Source organism: Coregonus clupeaformis, unplaced genomic scaffold (genome assembly GCF_020615455.1).
Source record: "Coregonus clupeaformis isolate EN_2021a unplaced genomic scaffold, ASM2061545v1 scaf0371, whole genome shotgun sequence".
NCBI classification, from domain to species: domain Eukaryota; kingdom Metazoa; phylum Chordata; class Actinopteri; order Salmoniformes; family Salmonidae; genus Coregonus; species Coregonus clupeaformis.
Window position 1 is genome coordinate 170,254 of NW_025533826.1, and position 22,753 is coordinate 193,006.

General features: G+C 45.5%; 1 protein-coding gene and 1 pseudogene across 1 annotated transcript; both read right to left on the reverse strand.

Moving 5' to 3' along the window:
• Positions 1-8,394: 8,394 nt before the first annotated feature.
• Positions 8,395-15,469, reverse strand: LOC123484611 (secreted phosphoprotein 24-like). Its single transcript, XM_045215116.1, has 6 exons — positions 15,452-15,469; positions 14,018-14,146; positions 11,548-11,670; positions 10,479-10,589; positions 9,006-9,057; positions 8,395-8,824 (listed from the first exon to the last, which is right to left on the reverse strand). Exons 1-6 carry the CDS (start codon positions 15,467-15,469, stop codon positions 8,706-8,708), a joined length of 552 nt encoding a protein of 183 aa, XP_045071051.1. The 3' UTR covers positions 8,395-8,705.
• Positions 15,470-16,139: 670 nt separating this feature from the next.
• LOC123484609 lies at positions 16,140-22,599 on the reverse strand (annotated as a pseudogene).
• Positions 22,600-22,753: the final 154 nt, after the last annotated feature.

The following is a 22,753-nucleotide window of genomic DNA, read 5'->3' on the forward strand; positions in this document are numbered from 1 at the left end:
GACTTATTTAGGTAAATTAAGTGACATGACTTAAAACAATAACGAGTAAATACACATTTTCCCACTTTTAATGTGGCATGAATACAAGCAGTCGCAGTGTTTTCAACTGATTTGTCAAACAAATCACTTTAAAAGTAAGGTTACCTTCATAAAAATTATTCCAGCATTCAAGCAGTGCACTGTGCACCTTTTCCTTCATTTGCAAGTGGCTGAAACTAATATCTCACCGGAGAAAGCATCCAGAAGTAGAACTGGCGCCCTGACTTTACAATGTCAACAAATAAAAGAATGATCGTGGACTTAGAGAAACAGCAGAGGGAGCACGCCCCCATCCACATCGGCCAGGACCGCAGTGGAGAAGGTGAAAAGCTTCAAGTTCTCGTACACATGTAACAATCTGCAGTATAAGATTTACCTACACAGACAGTGTAGTGAAGATGACTGCAACAAGCGCCTCTTCAACACTGGAAGCTGAAGGGTGAAGCTTCTTCAACCTCACAGACTTTGAATAAACCATTAAGAAACATCTGCAGGGCTTTCTTATCACTGCTGTTTACAGCACCTTATCTGGAAGAAGCCAAAAAGGAGGCCAAAAGGGTCATCGATGTATATAAGCCACCTGACCGCAGCCACTGTTCACCGCTATCATCCAGAAGTCAGGTGGTTTATCAAGCTGGGACGAGAGACTGAAAAACGACTTCTATCTCAAATACTCAACTGTTAAATAGCAATCAGTAATTTTGGCTACCACCACGATTTACTCAAACCTGCACCTTAAGAGCTGCTGCCCATGCGAACGCTAAGATCTTCGTCGCTTTAATAATGGAATACTGGTCACTTTAATAATGTTTTTATACTGTTTTACTAATTTCATATGCTATATCTGTATTCTAGTCAATGCCATCCTACTCAACTATTGCTGTTTATGTGCTATTCCTCCTACAGATACACTAAGTATTTCGTCACATATACTGTCCTGTGTCTACCATCCCATCACATATATATATATATATATATATATACTACATATACCTCCGGACTCCGACATTGCACTAAACCTAATATTTCATATATTTCTTAATTCCATTAATTTACTTTTAGATTTGTGTGTATTGTTGTGAATTGTTAGATGATATTGCTGGGCTAAGACATAAGCATTCGCTAAACCCCAATAATATCTGCTAAATATTTTATGTCGATTAATGCGATTTAGTTGATTTACTTTAACCGTGTATGTGATGCTGTCTTAAAGTGTGTGAAAGCCGCTTTGTGAAATCCAGCCAGCATCAGATACATAAGGAAACTCCTGTGCAGACCAGAGGAGTTTTGTGCCAAGCTTCGTTGGATGTTCCTCTGAGATTTTTGCACATCTTTCTGTTGGCGCCTCCCAGTCCAGATAAATGATAAATATTTTAAATATTTGATTTGGACGAGGCAAGGGAAGTGCAGTAGGAGTGGGCCAGGCCCCTAAGCTGTGCCCTCAGCGGGGCCGGGTTCAACCATCATAACCTGAACCCTTGCTGCCAACCTTATCTAACACCTTACCCCAGTCCGTGTGTCTACCACCCTGTTGGCGTTGCTTATCAGCAGATAGTCCCATGTGGTCATCCTGTGCTCATTGTGTACTCTCTATCCCCCACGTGATGAAGTCTGCACCCAGTGCCACCCTCCCCCCCCCCTGCCCCGCGCGCGCTTTCGCCAGACCCCACAACTGGAGGCCCCCTGCCTGCCAGGCGCCAGCTCACAGCCGCAGCAGCCTACCTTCCCCAGGCCCGCAAAGCTTCACCCACACTCTACAGGGTACCCCCGCATGCCGCTTCAACAGCAATCTGCCCTCAGGTCGCAGCTTACACCCAGGTGCTTGTCCTTCCCTGCCCCCCCAGCCCTCCCCTCCCCCCCAGCCCTCCCCCCCAGACCCTCCTCCACCACCCCAACATCCCTCCCCTCCCACCACACCCCCAGCAGCTGCCCTTCCAGATCCGCCCAGTAGATTTACACCCAAGTCTTCGCCTTCCCTGCCCCCCAGCCCTCCCTCCGCCACCCCCAACAGCATGCCCCCAGATCCACCATGGCAGTTACACCCAAGTCTTACCCTCTGCTGCCCCCAGCCCTCCTTTCACCACCCCCCCAGCCCCCCCTTTTTTCCCCCACCTAACCCCCTGCCCCAGCTCTTGCATTCTAGCTCTTTCTCCACCACCCCAACAGGGCTTTCCTCCGACCACCCCAACAGCTGTCCCCTCAGCCCTGCAGCAGCCAACCAAGCTGTGCCCCTCCACAACCACCCTCCCCCCCCCCCGCCACCCTCCCCCGCCACCTGCCTGCCAGCAAGCTACCCCTCACCATTCGGGCCCCACCGTGTTAACCAAGTACAGCACCATCACCCGGCTGCAGAACCAGAACGCCGCCACCAGGCCACCAATCACCACAGGAAGGCGCAAAACAACCACCAGAGGCCGACCAGAGCGCCAGCCCAAGCCCCGCCTCCTCCCATCAGCGCTGTCTAAACCGCTTGGTCAACAACATCAATGTCCCGCCTCCCCCTCCCCCCCCCCCCGCGCTCATGCCCGCTCTGGTGGTCGCCATGGCCGCACTGGGCTCGGGCCCTTCAGCTCGGCCGTCCTGCCCCAGTTCTGACCCTACCAACACCGCCGCAGGGCAACAACATCCCCCCTCCTCCCTCCACCCCCAGACCCCATGCCAGGCCTGTGCCCATTTCGCCCTACGGTGCCAACGCCACCTCCAGCAGACACTAAGCCCAGAAGTTCCCTAGCCCTCCCCCAGGACCTCTCTCTCCCCCGGCTGGAGACTGGTTGAGTCGCCCCCGGCACCTCCTCCGCTCCTCCTCCCCCGCCACTCCCCTCCTCGCCGCCACTTCCCAGCAGCTTCTCTGCCTGCCCCCCTCCACTCCCAGCAGCAGTACTCACCTGCACCTGCTCCCCCCTTCCCCTACCCAAAACCTTCTCAGACTTTCTGCTCCTCGATTGAAGTGGCCCGACCCCTACCCTGTTCTCTCCCTCCCCCCCCTGCGCCCAACTCCTCCCCCACCCCTCCTCCTCCAGTGTCAGTGCCGATAGCAGCACAGCCTCCAGATAGGCACACCCAACCAGCCCCTCCCACCTTTCCCAGCAACACAAGGCCTCTCCAGCCACCACCCCTGTCCTTCACAGCTCCGCCCACCACCACCTCCTGGTCAAACAGATGGCAAGCCAGTTCCAAGGTCCACACTGTCACCAATCGCATTGAGAGCCCCAAAGCCCCTGTCCCTCCTGCGGTGAAGGGACCAAACCAAAATGGCAGCCAGGCGTGTGGACAGCCCAACAACAGGCCTCTGAGTTCCCCCACCCCCTTCCGAGAGCAGCCTGCCTTACCCTCCGCCTCCCCGTCCTCCACCTGCTCCGGTGTCACGGTCCTGTCCCTCCTGCTCCACCTCCCCTCCCATCACTGGCCCCACCCCTCCGCCTCCCCCTCTCCCCCGGCAACCTGGGCTCGCCTGAAGAGGTCCCCATCAGGCTCCTCCACCTCCTCACTCGGGATCCTCTGAAGGGGGCGGGGCTCCCCGCCCACCACCCCAGAAGGCCTCCAGCATCAAGTCTAAACTCTCGGCTGAATACCAGGAGCTGTGCAAGAACCTTCTCAGCAAGTTTGCCCCAAGTCCTCCCTCGTCCCCTCCACTTTCCCTTCCCTTCCTGCCGTATCGGCCGGTAGTTCTCCCTCTAAGGACTCCTCCTCCCCGGCCGGCCAAGCGCCCCTTAGCCAGGCGTGAATTCCTGGCCAACCTGCCCCTGGCCCTGCAGGCCAAAGTGAAGTCAAGGGGGCCACAGCGCCAGTCCACCATTGACATCCCTCCCCTCTGCCCGAGTGGTTTCGTGGCCTACTTCCCCCTCCCCGCCTTGGCCTCTGATCTCTTCCCCCTCCCCGCTGCCCAGTGACTGACACGTCAAGGACCTAAGGTGGCAGTGGACAACCTCATTGCCGAAAGTACCCCCACCCCTCCTGGTCCCCTCCCCCTCCACCATCAACTCCTCCTGGGGCACACCCTGAAGAAGGCCCCCTCGGCGCGCACGCTGGCGGAACCAGCACGCCTCCCCCGGCCCTGTCGACCCAAGCTGCCCCCTGCCTGCGCACCCCAAGGGGAACAGCAACAACGGCGCCCCCCAGCCGGGCAACTCCATGGACGACCTGAACCCAGACTCTGAAGCGCAAGTCGGTGAGCCGGCAGGCTCGCTTTCCTCGTCCGCCTCTCGGCGCCAAGCTGGCCCAGGCACCATGGACGACATGGATGTTGGCGCTGCCCCCTCCACCGCCCGGTTGCTGTCGGGGGAACGTCTCAGGCTATGGCAACACTCCGGCGGGGGCCGCCGAGCCTCCCAAGAGGGGGGGCACGCCAAACTGACACACTGACCAGGGGGAGTGGTCGAAAAGGAGACTGTTGGATGATGCCTACTTTTACACCTCTCTTGAGAGGAGCGATCTATCATATCCTCACAGGACCATCAGTGGACATTGACAAACTGAACTCCTCGTGTTCCATGATTATGATGTTGAATCACTTAAACATGTAAATAAGGAAACGCCAAACCATGGAATCAGCTTCTTCTTCTCTCGCCATATGTTTAGTCACGTAATCAGAAAACATAATTCTAAGTAGATTTATTCTGCATTGGTGCACTGCATGGACATGCCTGTAGTGGAGGCAAGCTGTAAAACGTGAGCTCTTTGGTGAATGTGCGTGTGTGTGTATCCGGTGTCCAGTACCGTGTATGTTTTGATGTGTGAGTGAGAGCGAGCGATAGAAAGAGATATGAGGGGACAGCCCAGTAAAGGAAGGCCTCTCTGTAATAGGGATTGTTATTTTGCCTCTGTTTTTATAAGAAATTATTTAATACATGAAAGGATTTTCTTATTTTATAGTTACGTTTTTTTCAAGCTGCTAAAGGTAAGATCAATTTGTTTGAAATGCTGAAGAGAAAGCTGCAAGTATGTTGGAGATGCAGATAAGATCGAAAAACTGTAGCTTTATAGGAGCTGAAAAGGTTATTTTAATCAATGATCTAATTCCTAGAGTTTTTCTTAACGTTTCCTAAGTACTCCCTGAATGTTTTACAAGTGTCTTCGGCTCTCTGTGCTGCGATTGGCTGACACGCAAATCAGAAGGGGATTATTTCTTGACACACTCTCTCTAAATAATCTCCAAACGAAAAAGGAGATTCCTCCTCCCAAAGGCATGAAACCATGACTGTGCAACTGGAAACATTTGTGACTTGGATTTTTCTTCATCATAGTACATTTTTTATTTAATTAATAACATTTTTGCTTAACAGAAGACAGAAAACACATAGGCATGTGTATGTATGTATCTTCAAAGGCCCTGTGAGTCTGTGGGTTGTGTGCTGTGTTGGTTGTGACCGACCTGCCTCTGGGTCGTGTTCATTGGCGCCCAACAAGAAAACTGACTTTGTGGAAACTGGGAGGGACTCACTGGACTTGTCCAATAAGAAACAAAAAAATGTCACTTTTCGTTGCAACATGTTTTAGAAATGTTTGGTGCATAATGAACATCTACCGCTTCTGTTATCTGTACAGTAAGTAAGCTTCTGCTCCCTCCATTGGCCCCGTCGCCTTTAGATTGTCATGCATGGCCTATAAATCTAGAAATAGGGTTAGAGTGGGGACAGCTGTGCTCCAGGAGTGCAGTTTACGTTATACTCAGTTCTTTGAGACATGGTGGCTAAAATTGAAATGACACATTGTTGCTTTAAGGGACTAGAGCATTGAACTATGTTGTCAGGACCATTAGACTTGGGGACCTGACTGGCAAAATTAACCCACACATTCTGCCTGGGGCTTCGCATAAATAGAATATATTCTTTCACTCTGTCCTATATATCCTGATTTTTATGGCCTAAACATCCAGTGTTGTACAGTTTCCTGCTTCTCCTGCTGCAAAGTGGAAACAGTGGAGACTCCGCTTACTGTCTCGCACTCAGTGAAGGATCATGGGGGGGTCTTGCAGCAATGCGCTTCTTTCAAGTGTGCTAGTGCTTGTGTGTCCTAATAAGCCTGGATATCAATGGCATAAGGGTGCTGACATCTTAAAAGGTAAATGTCTTCGTCCCAGTCTCCTCTTCTCCCGGCAGTGTGACCATCCAGGATTGGATCGGCAGGGGCTACGGTTTCAAGATTATTAAACATCCATACGGGGTAGCTGCTAGTTCACACTTTGGGAGAAGGGTGGAAAATGAAACAAGAGCAATAGATGGTGACCATAACCACATAAAGCTGAATGACCGTACTGAACCTAAGTGGGCCATGAATGTTTGGGACCACTTCTAGACACATTTAAAACATGCTGTCATATTAATCTTGCTTTTAATGCCCTTGAGAGACTCTGTATTGGTGAAGTTGGCTCAGACGCTGATCTTGGGTCGGTTTTGCATTTTTACCACTAATGTTTAAGATTGGGGGCAGGAGCTTGATCCTAGATCTGTACCTAGGGAAACTTCACCTCAGAGCCTGTGTATTTTCATGACTGAATATCATCCTTTTCAGGTTGTTGGTTTGCAGTATGTCAAACTTCCAAGTAGGCTAAATTATTGAAGTGTGTGTGTGTATCTGATTTTAGGGGGGCAAATGAACTACAATGAAGAAAAGAGATTGCAGACTGAATGTCCTCTTCTGCGATATAAATTAAAGATCACAATATAAATGTTCAAGTCGTACCTCGACCATGTCTCACTGTCTCGTTTATCACCAAGTCTATGGTTCATTTTGGTTGCCTTAAAGGGGCAATCTGCAATTCAAACACACATTTTTGGCAAAATAGCTAAGGAATGGGGCTGGAGCAATCTAGAACCACTCAAGAATTCCTAGATGGATGCAAACTATTCATAATTTTTTTTTTTACCAGGGCGCGGGATTAAATTCACTTTGCGCCTGTCAACTATGCGCCATCTAAAGGTAATTTACGATTGAGCTCTGACATCTGCACGCCGTTTACCGGGAATGCAATGGAGTAAAACAAGCTTATATTTTGGGTTTTGATTGTGGCAGATGTAATTAAGCTCAAAAAAGGCATTATTCTAAAATAATCAATGATCCGCGATAATTAATTGAAAAGTCAAATTGGATGTACCAATCCCAGATTGTCCCTTTATCCCCACTGTTGAAAGAGAATTTAAATATTGAGACACGAGCATCTAATGCTTCCTTCCTTGATCTGACATATCACTAGCATTACCAAAGTATGTGGACACTCTGCTCATCAAATATTCCAAAATCATGGACATTAATATGGAGTTGTTCCCCCTCCTTGCTGCTATAACAACTCCACTCTTCCGGGAAGGCTTTCCACTAGATGTTGGAACATTGCTGCTGGGACTTACTATTTTTACGTGCTACACCACTGCTGTCCTGTTGTATTCTAGAAGAGTATTCTGACACGTCACTGGTATAATAAACATACATATACGCTGTGTACAAAACAGCTGCTCTTTCCATGACATAGACTGACCAGGTGAATCCAGGTGAAAGCTATGATCCCTAATTGTTGTCACTTGTTAAATCCACTTCAATCAGTGTAGATGGAGGAGACCGGTTAAAGAAGGATTTTTAAGCCTTGAGACATGGATTGTGTGTGCTATTCAGAAGGTGAATGGGCAAGACAATATTTAATAGCCTTTGAACAGGGTATGGTAGTAGGTGCCAGGGCGCACGGATTGAGTGTGTCAAGAACTGCAACGCTGCTGGGTTTTTTCAAGCCCAACAGTTTCCCATGTATCAAAATGGTCCACCACCCAAAGGACATCCAGCCAATTTGACACAACTGTGGGAAGCATTGAGTCAACATGGGCCAGCATCCCTGTAGAACGCTCGACACCTTATCAAGTCCATGCCCCGATGAATTGAGGCTGTTCCGAGGACAAAAGGGGGTGCAACTCAATATTAGGGAAGGTGTTCCTAATGTTTTGTACACTCAGTGTAGAACAAAGTGCGTTTATATACAGGCCACCCAATTCTGATCATTTTCTTCCACTAATTGGTCTTTTGACTAGTCAAATCAGCTCTATTGACAATAATTTGGCAAAATATCAGAATTGTGCGGCCTGTATAAACACAGCCAAACACATATCTATGATAATAAGATGGAATGTAGCTCTGGGTTCAGCGTTGATGGGCTTTGAGTGCGCCTGTGGTCGCCACATGTCCTGCATACACAGGTGACACAGGATCACTCAGATCCCTGCATGTGTATTTCAATGACGATGGCCAGTGGATCATTTGTCATTCATAGAAGTGATCACATCTATTACATTCCAGAGGCATCAGAGGATACAATTTCCCTAAAAGAACGTGTATGTCCCACTTACCGATCATGAAAATGAATGACGACTCTCATTCAGACGAGTAATCAATTTAATTGGAAATGTTCTCTTATAATGTTCCAGCGCTACCATCAGAACTTCCTAAGCTCCCTGCTCTCCTACAAGTACTGTCAGGGCCTGATGGTACAGAGAGAGTCCCCAGGGGCCTGATCAGGAGGATCACGTTACAGAATGTTCAGATATACATGTATTGTGTAGAACAGACACAGTTGTCTGTCAGATAGAATAGGGAATTGTGTCAGCTCTATACAGTACAATTATATCTGCAACACTCCGAATGTTTCACATCACTGAATAGTGTATTCTTTTGTGTGTCTTGCCGAGTCACTCCAGGTGGTTGCTGATGCTGTCGCCCCTTGGGATCAGCTGAGGCTCCACTTCCTGTCTGGGGGAAAGAGTGGCTGGTAAAGAGAGGGGCCTCAGAGAAGCCAGTTGGGCAGGGCCTGCAGCAGGAAATTATTTTGGTTATCACAATGATTATTTTTTGTGTTCTATACATTGGTGTCACCTGAAGCAGGTTTGCTTTAGCCTGGTTCCTAGATCTGTTTGCGCCGTCTTGCCAACTGACCAAAGGAGATTGAAAGACCGCAAGAACAGATTTGGGAACAGGCTAGGTTTGCTTACCCCTGTTCCCGAATGGTTGCACATTCAACTGCTGCCTCTTCCTCGTGAAGTTCTGTTGATAGAGAATCTGGATTTAGTTATTTTTCTGTATGGCCCAGCCGGACACTTCAGCTCTGTTTATACCTGGTGCTAACATGGATCCTTTGTCCTGATCTTGTCTACATTCTGATTGTGCACACAATCAATGACTTTAAGTCATCATTATTCCACCCTTTAAATGGTTTCTCTGTCAAGATCTGTCTACACTTGTAAGATATCCATACACAAAGTGTGTCTGACTACCTCCGGAGGTGGGCAGGATGATCTGATCACAAGCAGATCACAATGTGTCTTGATTGTCTACGCCTGTCTAAAAGTGTGGGCACAATCACAATGTGGACATGATCAGGACAAATGACCCAAGTTATAACCAGGTATAAACGGGGGTTTTGATGATCAATCCCAAACTGAACCCTCTACCTCTAGGCACTCAATGTCCATCTGAAAGGATTGGATAGGTATCAGATGAATGGTATTAACTAAACCTTGCCCTCTGATAGGCTAGGTGGAATTTTTTATCATATCACTTGTACGTATCAAATCCTTAAAGATAAAGGCCCTAAAAGGGGTTGATTTTGGGATTGGGCATCTCTTAGGGTGTTTTCGCACTTGGTCCCTTTAAGACAATTTTTGGGAACTCAGTCCGGTTTGCTTACATTTTTGTGCAGTGTGAATGCTTCAAAGGAACTCAGACCCCTCAGAAGAGCCCCCCCGAAGCAAAACCGAACTGAGACCATCTCGAGAGGTGGCCCACTTTTCTTGTGCAATGTGAACACAAAGCTCTCCAGGTTCACTTATCATTACTTCCCCACCAAGCACTACAAGCTCCTGCAAAACCGTTTCCTCTGCCATAGCCCCCTCAACATTAGTGCCACAAACTAAAAAAAGATGATGTGCAGGTTAGGCAATTTTAAGTATAACATTTTCAATTAAAGCATTATTTAATCTGCAATGATTGTTCTGCCATTTATCCTGTTACCAGTAATTTTTACATGTAAATATTATATTTTGATTATAATTAGTATGTCTTATTTTGTAACTAAATGCAAACTACATTATTAGCTTCCAAAATGTATGTAGGGACATGTCCTGGCTGTCCGATAACAGGTTCTGATGGTATGTATGGCTTGTCGTGCACTGTATATTTACCCAGAGTGCATTGGAGTAAATGTTGGAAAGAAATCTTGGTTATTTTCTAAGCATAGCAATGTGAATGCAAAGAGGACTCAGACCACATAAATGTTAAAGTGAACTGGCAAGAGAGCTGAGTCCTCATTCAAATCCAAGGGCAGTGTTATTTTTCTTTTTTTCACCCCAGAGTTCACTTTAAAGAGGACTGAGATCGGTTATTTTAAAGAGGAATAAGGTGAAAACACCCTTATATTCTCTTCATCTATTGGGCATCCCCCCTCTCTCTGTCCCTCCCTCTCTCACCTCTTCACTACTGGACTCGGAGCTGCTGGAGCTGTCCTGGCCACAGTTCAGGGACACAACCTGGGTGAACTCTGCAGTGACGACGACACGTGCGGCGCAGGAGGCGGCCGGCTGGGAGAGAGGGTACGAGGGAAAGGAGGATTAGTGGCAGTTAAGAGAGAAGAAAAGAATGGGCATACATTAAAGCACTTTGATCAGTATGCTAGTACAGTATGAATGCACAATGAAGGCTTCCCTCTATCTAAAAATCTATATCTTTAGCGTTTATAAACCTAGCTTTTATAACAGGCACCAGTCCTGTTGGAATGATCAGGACAGAGAAAAACTAATTTGGTGACATTCTGTTCTCCCCTGTCTGTCACAACAAACACAGCATCCCATGCCAAAATCAACAGTGTGTGGAGTCTGTCAACAGTAGACTATGTCCTAAAAACCGTCAGTTTAAAGATGAACCCCACAAACCCTTTAGCGGACTATCACAGTTATTCTGTCCAGGACCAAACGCAAACAATTTGCTCATATTGTTATCCGGTATTGATGTAAAATACAGCTACTGCAGTTTATGTAGGTATTTTTCCTGTTCATCTGGTCCTAGATTTAGAAAAATATTTTGAATTTGTGGGTCAAGAAAATAATTTGCTAAAGAGATGTGGTCATGTATTTATCAGTCCCAATCCTTCGTTAGCTATGTATTGGGGAGGAATTATTTATTGTACTGAGTCAGTGTGGTAGTTTATCAGAAAATGTCAGTCTCAAAGTAGTGTATAGAGTTGAGTGCTGATCTAGGATCAGGTCCTCCTGTCCATAGTGTATTTTATTACTTATGATCTAAAAAGGGAAAACCGATCCTAGATCATCACTCTTACTCTGAGATGCTTGATACATACGGCCCCTGATCTACTTCTTGTACTGAGGTCATAGGCTGCGTTTACACAGGCAGCACAATTCTGAACTTTTATTCACTAATTGGTCTTTTGACAAATCATTTATTTTATTTTGCCAATAATCAGGAAAAATATCAGAATTGGGCTGCCTGTGTAAGCCATAGATTGCTAGGATTGGGTCTCACCACAAAGAAGCCCAGTCTGAAAGCACATCTCTGTGGGTCTTCTCCAGAGCTCTTCAGACAGTCTGTCTCCTTTATCCCAAAGTTCATCATCAGGTCATATGTGTTCAATCCTATAGGAACAACCTGGAAGACAAGAAACATTAAGGGTAAGGGAAAAGGGGATACCTAGTCAGTTGTACATCTGAATGCATTCATCTGAAATGTGTCTTCCGTATTTAACCCATCTATGTGATGACGTTTATGAAAAAAAAAACAGTAATGTAACGACCCATACCTAGGTATGCTTGCTACGATCTTCACCAAGTGAGCAGAGGTTAGAAAGTTTGATTTGCTACATTGGTGTCCAGAAGTGGGATGGTGCCTGTGAGGCCATTCAGGGATGTGAGGGAATTGGTAGGCTAGATAGACTTGTTAATGTATACTGAACAAAAATCTAAAACGCAACATGCAACAATTTCGAAGATTTTACTGAGTTACCATTCTCAAAGGAAATCAGTCAATTTAAATAAATTAGGCCCTAATCTATGGATTTTCATGACTGGGAATACAGATATCCATCTATTGGTCACATATCAGAAAACAGTCAGTATCTGGTGTGACCACATTTTCCTCATGCAGCGCGACGTCTCCTTCGCATAGAGTTGATCAGGCTGTTAATTGTGGCCTGTGGAATGTTGTCCCACTCTTCAATGGCTGTGCGAAGTTGCTGGATATTGGCGGGAACTGGAACACACTGTCGTACATGTCGATCCAGAGCATCCCAAACATTCTCAATGGCTGACATGTCTGGTGAGTATGCAGGCCATGGAAGAACTGGGACATTTTCAGCTTCCAGGAATTGTACAGATCCTTGCAACATGGGGCTTAGCATTATCATGCTGAAACATGAGGTGATGGCGCAGATGACTGGCACAACAATGGGCCTCAGGATCTCGTCACGGTATCTTCTGCATTTTAAATTGCCACCGATAAGATGCAATTGTGTTCGTTGTCCGTAGCTTATGCCTGCCCATACCATAACGCCACTGCCAGCATGGGACACTCATAACGTTGACATCAGGAAACCGGCTCACCCACACGACACCATACATGTGGTCTGCGGTTGTGAGGCCGCTGACATACTGCAAAATCTGTAAAACGATGTTGGAGGCGGCTTATGAACATTCAATTCTCTGGCAACAGCTCTGGTGGACGTTCCTGCAGTCAGCATGCCGATTGCACGCTCCCTCAAAACTTGAGACATCTGACATTGTGTTGGTGACAAAACTGCACATTTTAGAATGGCCTTTTATTGTCCCCAGAACAAGGTGCACCTGAGTAATGATCATGCTGTTTAATCAGCTTCTTGATATGCCACACCTGTCAGGTGGATGGATTATCTTGGCAAAGGAGAAATGCTCACTAACAGGGATGTAAACAAAGTTGTGCACAAAATGTTTGAGAAATAGTACTTTCCTATAGTAGGAGCTATATTCAATCTGTAAAGCTGAAGTGTTACAGATTCTGCGATAGAAATGTCAAGGTAAGGCCTCCCGAGTGGCGCAGCAGTCTAAGGCACTGCATCACTACAGACCCAGGTTCGATCCCAGGCTGTGTCCTAGCCAACTGTGACCGGGAGACCCATGAGGCAGGGAGAAAAAGTACCATAAATAAATTGTATTAATGTCAAGGTAATTTCTGATTGAGCTGACATATGCAGTGTTTACCACTAAAGCAGGAACATTGCCCTTAAATTTCATGGCTGAACTCCCGCAATGTGGATTGAATAGACCCCTTTACCACATTTTGTTGAATTTAAAATATATTACATTGAGATTTTGTGTCACTGGCCTACCACAAAATACCACATAATGTCAAAATGGAATGTTTTTTAGACATTTTTTAAAATGAATTAAAAATGAAAATCTGAAAAGCATTCAACCCCTTTCTTATGGCAAGCTAAATAAGTTCAGGAGTAATAATTTGTTAACAAGTCACATAATAAGTTGAATTGACTGTGTGCAATAAGTGTTTGACTATCTTTCCCCCTTCACATACAATTATCTGTAAGGTCCCTCAGTCGAGCAGTGAATTTCAACCACAAAGACCAGGGAGATTGTCCAATGCCTCGCAAAGAAGAGCACCTATTGGTAGATGAGTAAAAAAACAAAAACAGACATTGAATATCCCTTTGAGCATGGTGAAGTTATTCATTATACTTTGGTGTCAATACACCCAGTCACTAAATATATAGGCGTCCTTCCTAACTCAGTTGCTTTATTTCATTTTCAATACATTTCTAAAAACATGTTTTCACTTTGTCATTATGGGGTATTGTGTAGATGGTTGAGAAAAAAAGTATATTTAATCAATTTTAAATTCAGGCTGTAACACAAGAAAATGTGGAATAAGTCAAGGGGTATGAATACTTTCTGAAGGCACTGTAAATGTAGCCATTCCACTATGAGGTTAGGGGTGAGAAGACACCTACCCTTTTGACAGAGCCACGGGTGACTCGGTATAGACGAAGGCCAGCGTACAGATTGTTGACTTGGGTCATGGTCACGACAAGAGCCTTGTCTGCCATGGAAGCCAGCTCTGACTGGTACAGCGGGCAAGCCTGCAGAGGTCAAAGGTAACAGAGGAGACTGAGCACACACAGTACATTTCACATCAGGGGTATTTGGGAGGTAATATTGTCCTGGGTCCCTGTTGTCAGCATTGCGAATGATTATTTTTTGTCATTGATTAATATAATACGCTTGAACTGGGTCGTGTTCATTAGGGCTCACCGTAGCAAACAGTTTTGCAACAACAACCAACAATAAGCATTTCTTATTCCTCCCCATTTTCTTCAGTTTGGTGCCTAATGAACACAACCCAGACTTCACCTGACCCTGACTTCACCTGACCGGACGCAAATTACAAATCAAATAAATAATAAGCCATTTAGCAGACGCTTTTATCCAAAGCGACTTACAGTAAATAGAATGAGGCATGTATAGCACTATCAGAGGCAGCTGCAAAGTTGAGTTCTACACCAGAAAGGATTGTATATCACTTACCTGAGCAGCACAAAGACTGCAGCTAGGCCAGCAGGAGAACAACACACCACTTCATCTTCTGTCCAGCATAAAACAAAACACCTCGATCATCAACTCCCCCATTCCCTTTAAATAAGTACGATCAGCCTCACCCTGCCCTCTCCCTCCTGTCACCTCCTCTTCCTTGCCAAGGCACTGACTGACCTTAGTTATTTTGGTTTATTTCAATGCCAACAGTATTGACCTACAGGCTGAAATTCATTACTTTGAAGTAGTCTTCTTCCTGGAACTAAACTTGCCACATGTTCATTTACATTTCAGTCATGTAGCAGATGCACTTACAATCAGTGCAAACAACTACATATCACAATAATTGCAAGTAAAACCTTCAAAATAGCCGCCATATGCGGAGGCAGTGCTAGCAAAAACAGACAAATCAAATACAAACAGGTGTAGACCTTAGTGAAATGCTTACTTACAAGCCCTTAACCAACAATGCAGTTAAGAAAAATAAGTGTTAAGTAAGAAATAGATAAGTAAAAAATTGTGGGTGCAAGAAGAAGACCGGTACAACAGTTGTGTTTTCTGATCGTCCCATTCATGTTTTTACTTTGACAATAGGGCAAAATGTCCTTTTTCCCGGCATCATTCAAGTTGAAACACTGACGTCCACATGTTCATTGTACTCTAAAATGCTTGTTGATTAATTTATCATTGCACTAAAGATGACAAAAACAATTTTATAAAATGTTTTAATATAAAAAATACTTCCTACTTAGGATACAGAACAGTACTTTAGTTATTTTAAACAGTAACAAAATAATTATTACAGCACAGTCATCATCAGGATTGTGAAGTTCGTCTCTACAGGCTCGCCCTACCCTCTCCAAGGATGTCATCATCAATGTCAGACACACTGCCGGCATTCCAGGTTGTCATTTTTTGTAGTCACACTACACAGAGATAAGATCTCAACGCCTAGAGAAGTGTTTCACATCCCAAGAACCACATTAATACTGTATGTAGCCTAGCGGTTAGGAGATCCTGGGTCAGTAACTGAAAGGTCGCTGGTTCAAATCCCAGAGCCGACAAGGTCAACAATGTTGATGTGCCGTGAGCAAGGCACTTAAACCTAATTGCTCCAGGAGTCGCCGTCATTAATGACTGATCCCTGACTGAGTAGGACTATAGAAAAAAACAAAAATGTCAATTTCACACATGCGCGTGTGAAATAGGACAAGCGTGGCACCCACCTAATTTTCTTGTATAACAAATCTTCTGAGATTTGTAGTTTGACTAAAAAGACAACCTGGGAATGCCATCAAAATCACAGTGAGCAGTTGTGTCCAGTCCTTGCTAGACAAGCACTCATCTAGTCACTACCTAGCCATATTTCTGTATGCTTTAACAATTGAGACTGGGAACTTGAAGGAGGTTAACGTGAGCACAAAAATGTTATGCCTCAAGTACAAATACATTGGAAAATGGAATGGGTCTTGAGAAACATAAATACCTAAACATGATACGGCCCTCTAGAAAGAGTGTGGACGCCTGGACTGACTTATGTCAATAAATACATCTCTCTTTCATTTCAGTCAAGGTATTCCTTGTGCATTTTAACGCAATCTGTATCCTATGTCAACTAAAGGAATGGCTAGTATGCCAAAATGTGCCAAGGCAGTACAAGCATGAGTTTTAGTCCCTCAACCACCAACACAAATCTATGCAATCAACCAGGTATCAATGCGCATGCGTGCACCTGCACACACACACCCATGAGCCTGAGACACACACTTCCACCCACAGACACTCCTCCACCCATACCCCTCCCCTCATCGCTCCAGTGTCCCCATGAGAGGCTCCATGGCGGCCAGGAAGCAGGCCTCAAACTCCTGGTCGGAGAAGCGGGTGACTGAGAGGCGGGCGTTGCGTCGGATCTCCAGGCGGGCTGAGGGTGACAGGGCCAGGATCCGCTCCATGGCATCTGCGTAGCCATCCTCATCCTCGGCCAGGAAACCTGTCTGGCCGCCTCGTAGGGGCACCACAATGTCCAGCCTGGGGCCTCCAGACTTGTGGGCCAGGATGACGGTCCCAGCTGCCATGCACTCAACCACCCCTGGGAACAGAGGAGAGCAGAAGGTACAGGGTAAGGCTGGCTTTAAAGTTAGGTAGACACATTACTGGATGTTTAACTGCATTACCTAAGACTGCATTTATTTTGAACACTGAAAGATGAAGGTGCACAAGCATTTTAGTGATAACCGCCACCTGGCTAGCAACCTAACCATTTTGGGAAACTGCTATGGGCAGTAAAAATGCCTGTATGTCTTCATCTTTCATTTATATCGAGGAGGATGTTAGCAATCAAACAAGGTCTTTGCACTGGTGATTAACAAAAGCATATTGTAACAGAACAATGTACTACAATTTCAGAATGGGCTGTTGAATAGAGCGTATCAGACTCCATTCAGTACAGGATTATACAGTACTAAATGTTGAGTATGTAGAGAGAACGAGCTTTGCATTGGAATAATAGCCACTCCAGGTGTTTTTAATAATAGAAATAGAATGACAGTAGTATAGAATGATAGTAATTCTACTTCTGTATTTACCTATGCCGAAGTGTTCGCTCCACATGGTGTGCAGTACCACCGTAGCTTCCCCCAACTCCCCTCTTCAGCTCCTCAAACGGTACGTTGAGTTTAAACTCCACCCTGTCCGCCACGCCCAGCTCCTGGCACAGCCCCCTCAGCATCAACACCCTATCCTCATCCTCTTGGTTCCGGCATCCACCAATCAGCACCAACCTCAGCGACTCCCTTCCTCCCGGCCCCGCCTCTTTCCTCTGCAGCACCTTTCGGAAGGCGCGAATCTGAAGCCGGTGGTCCTTCTCCGGTCGAAACTGACCAATGGAAACGATGGAATGGCACTTCCGGTCCGAGTCCTCTTCCAATGGGAGCTGGAGGAAGGCGTGGGTGTCGGAGGGCGGGGAAGACTAGGCAGGTGCGGTTGGTTGCTCGCCACAGGGTCAGGATGTGGTTCAGGGTCCAGCTGGAGTTGACCATGACCACGTCGCTGCAGGAGCGGCCAGACCGTAGAGCAGCGCCAGCAGGCAGTAGTAGACCACCTTGACCGCGCTCAGGAACAGGTTGTTGGAGATGTAGTCTGCGTTGTTGAACCTGGAAACATAGTGGGAGGTTGGTTAGGGAATGGTGAAAGATAACATGATAGGATCAGGTGAGGTAAAAGGAAGCATGCACAACAAGAGGAAGTCATGTATGGATGTCAATGACTCACTAAGTGAAAAGTGGACCGAAGTTACAACATGAACAACACTGATTGATGCAGGCTTGATGACAGTCATAACAATGATAGCAGTGCAACGTGTTAGTTAGTGCTGGTAAATTCCCCAGAGTATTTGCAAATCCCATATTCCCCTTAGCCTGATTTGATCCTGATCTTAGCCTAGGTCAAGCCTAGGTCAGATCTGTAGGTGAGTTTTTAGCCAACTTCTCTGACTAACATTGTCATGCAATGGTAGTCAGATGACATTGACAATAACAGTCAGAGGCGTTGGCTAAAGCACATTCAGATATGGACCAGGCTACAGTGCCTTGCAAAAGTATTCATCCCCCTTGGCGTTTTACCTACTTTGTTGCATTACAACCTGTAATTTAAATTGATTTTTATTTGGATTTAATGTAATGGACATACACAAAATAGTCCAAATTGGTGAAGTGAAAAACATTACTTGTTTCAAAAAAATAAATAACAGAAAAGTGGTGCGTGCATATGTAGTCACCCCCTTTGCTATGAAGTCACATAATTAGTTAAATAAAGTCCACCTATGCGCAATCTAAGTGTCACATGATCTGTCACATGACCTCAGTACATATACACCTGTTCTGAAAGGCCCCAGAGTCTGCAACACCACTAAGCAAGGGGCACCACCGGAAGCAAGCGGCACCATGAAGACCAAGGAGCTCTCAAACAGGTAATGGACAAAGTTGTGGAGAAGTACAGATCAGGGTTGGGTTATAAAAAAATATCAGAAACTTTGAACGTCCCACGGAGCACCATTAAATACATTATTAAAAAATTGAAAGAATATGGCACCACAACAAACCTGCCAAGAGAGGGCCGGCCACCAAAACTCACAGACCAGGCAAGGAGGGCATTAATCAGAGGCAACAAAGAGACCAAAGATAACCCTGAAGGAGCTGCAAAGCTCCACAGCAGAGATTGGAGTATCTTTCCATAGGACCACTTTTAAGCCGTACGCTCCACAGAGCTGGGCTTTATGGAAGAGTGGCCAGAAAAAAGCCATTGCTTAAAGAAAAAAATAAGCAAACACATTTGGGGTTCACCAAAAGGCATGTGGGAGACTCCCCAAACATATGGAAGAAGGTACTCTGGTCAGATGAGACTAAAATTTAGCTTTTTGGCTATCAAGGAAAACGCTATGTCTGGCGCAAACCCAACACCTCTCATCACCCCAAGAACACCATCCCATGGCAGCATCATTCTGTGGGGATGTTTTTCTATCGGCAGGGACTGGGAAACTGGTCAGAATTGAAGGAATGATGGATGGCGCTAAATACAGGGAAATTCTTGAGGGAAACCTGTTTCAGTGTTCCAGAGATTTGAGACTGGGACGGAGGTTCACCTTCCAGCAGGACAATGACCTAAGCAACATTTAAATGTCTTGGAATGGCCTAGTCAAAGCCCAGACCTCAATCCAATTGAGAATCTGTGGTATGACATAAAGATTGCTGTACACCAGCGGAACCCATCCAACTTGAAGGAGCTGGAGCAGTTTTGCCTTGAAGAATTGGCAAAATCCCAGTGGCTAGATGTGCCAAGCTTATAGAGACATACCCCAAGAGACTTGCAGCTGTAATTGCTGCAAAAGGTGGCTCTACAAAGTATTGACTTGGGGGGTGAATAGTTATATGCTCAAGTTTAGTGTTTTATTTCTTGTTTGTTTCACGATAAAAAAATATTTTGCATCTTCAAAGTGGTAGGCATGTTGTGTAAATCAAATGATACAAACCCCCCAAAAATCAATTTTAATTCCAGGTTGTAAGGCAACAAAATAGGAAAATGCCAAGGGGGTGAATACTTTGAAAGCCACTGTATATTCCCCTAGTTAAGACTGTCTCAAGGGCTGCGGGGTCTGTAGTGGGAAACAGGCTTCTGAGCCGATTACCTACCTGGGGGTTCCTCTCGCGCACCACTGACAGCATGTCTGTGCTGATGGTGGGGGTAGTGCACGTAGCTAGCCACTTGACATCCCCTAGGTATTTAAACACAGGCAGAGTGAAGGCGTAACCCATGGAGTCAATGTAGACATCTGGGACAAACTCCGTAAGGGCTTCCCAACCAAGGAAGATTGAGCTTACACCTGACCAATCAGAGTGAAGTGGGGGAAGAGGCTGGCCTCGACCAATAGGCGGTGTTTGAGGAAGACAAACTGGACGGGTCGAGGTAAAAGGATGTTGAAGCGCAGCCGGGCGCCATCAAGAATCTGCTGACCCGTCACACCCTGGTCGCCCGTGTACACCATGAAGTTGACATCTTGGTACCTGGGACGTGGAGAAGACCATATTTATTATTGCATACAGTAGTAAACCCTTTTGCAATGGACCCTTTTGCAACGAAAAACAATAGTTTATTGGACAAGTTCAGGTAGTCCCTCCCCGTTGGTAGTACTTCCCTCCCCTGTATGTTTGTTTGCTTCTATTTGGTTCCTAGTGAATATGACCCAGGTGTGTGAATTAATGTGGAAGACTGGGAGATGTTCATTAGGGCACATAACAGAAAATGTTACGCAAGGGGAAACTAAAATGGGCGTTAAGTCCCTCCCTGTTCCAATCTGTTTTCTTCCCTTTGGTGCCTAATGAACATGGCAACAAATTACTGTTGGAGATGGATTTTTTCATACTGTCTCAACATTCTAATCAACATAATGCTTGAACATGGGTAGCAAGCTGAGATTAGGTAGATAAGCCACCAAAGTAACTTATTCATGCTGAATGCACTGCGCACTCTGTAGTAAAATCCTATAGCTAGGAATATTTGTCACCAGTGATTATTAGCTGGTGTGGCTTAGCTTAATCAAGGTGCGATGACATGCATTGAATGTGCAATTTTCCCTTACCTATTCTGCAAAGCTCTGAGGGCACACCACAACACTCTCTCACCGCCACCTCCCGCGTTGCAGTACGGGTGAAAGAAGGCCACTGTGGGACGCCCATCACGCGCTCGCCGTGCGTTCCTGTTCGCTTGCAGCCACACGCGCACACCCATGACGAGCGCAACCAGGATGGCGGTCAGGAGCATGCACAGAAACACGCATGGCAGAAGCAATGTCCACAACAACCTGGGGTAATGAGAGAACTATAAGAGATAAGGTGACAGACCTGCTCTACAGAAAAGGTAGGGCCCATTCAGTAAGACAACGTTGTGGAACGTTCAGATAGAAATGTATAATGTAGCTAGAACAAACATGCATCTCTGACTTGTAGAATATGGAATCACTTCAGCTCTATTCATGCCATTTCTATCTGCAACCATCTGCGTTTGTTTACTACTGAATGCTCAGATATGTAGCTAGCTAGAGCAAACATGCCTCTCTGACATGTCGAATAAGCTATATCAGAACCATATATGACCTATAGCAGCTCTATTCATGACATTTCTACCTGCAACGTTCGCCTAACGTTACTACTGAACAAGGCCCAGGAACCCTGTCAAACTGATTATCTATACTCTAAACTAGCTCTCGAAAAACCTTCTCTGTACGTAGGGTTTTCAGCGGTTACATTCGCCCACCATTGGCTCCATGTGTTTTAACGTTAAACGTAAATAATCATGGCTTTCAAACCGGTTTTTCGAAACATATGCTGATATACCCTATTGAGGACAGTATATTCTGGCCAGGGGAGGTTTGTTAAGATCCCCAACGATCGTTCTGAATGCTAAAACGCATTGCTTGCTGTAAGGTTATGGAAACATAAGGAACGTATCTTTCATATCAGATAAATAATTTTCAAAAAACAAATGTTTAAATTACTACACATCTTGATAGTGTTAGTGTTCCCCACACGGCCATGTTACATTGCTTGTTTACAGAAAGATTGAAGAAATAGGCGGTCATCTGGTTGTCACTGTTACCACACAGCCACAGTCAAAATTGGCTATTGTAAAATTCATGGAAATAAAAAGTAGCTTTTTGTTCTTAATTTTAGGTTAGGTTTAAAATCAGATTTTTCAGAAGAGAAATTGTAGAAATAGGCAGGGTTTATGACTGTGGTAACTAGTGATGACCTGTGCTAATTAGCTAGCTATCTAACTTGCTCTGAACACCTGTGTGTAAGCGTAACTGGGGAGGAAGTGTAGTTGTTCATCAATTGGATGCACACACAGTTTATGGATCTGTATAAAACTGCTACAGTAAGTGTAAATGTATCATGCATCTTTCTAGCTGACATGAAAGATACGGGGTGGCATATCAGCGTATGTTTCAGAAACCGTTTTGCAAGCGATGATTGACGTTTCTATACGTTAAAACACACACTCAGCGTCGGAATTGTAGTTCACACGCAGCCAACAACCGTGCGTGGGCGAAGCTAACCGCTGAAAAACCCTACGTCACGGATAATACGCGATTTCGAGAGCTAACGTTAGCTTAGTAAGAAAAAATTACACGAGTCGATATTGATAAACAGATGAACATAGGCTAGGAATTACTTCTGATAAAATAATAGCTGGCTTAACGTTAGCTAGCTAGCTGTAACGTAGGTGATTGCTGTTGACAGCTAGCTAGCCAGCTGATTAGCTATAATACCTAACTAGCTGACTAAAGCAATCAATCGCACAATGTTTTGTCTAGTTAGCTTGGCAAATATCTAACATCTTCAGACAAAAATATGTACATAAAATACCAACCTGATTAGATCACACAAACATTGAGCAAGTTGATCATGGACAGACATCTTGACAACACAACCTCTAAACCGGAACTGTTTGTGCTGCGAGAGTTCACTATCGGTTTTTATTTTAGGTTAGCGCGTACGTTCATATTATACCTCAGTGAGCGCATAGCGCCACCTGGTGTAGTCAATGATGTGTATAAACCCTGGATGATTGACAGGGGGCGCTGTATTGAAGCCACCGCGTAG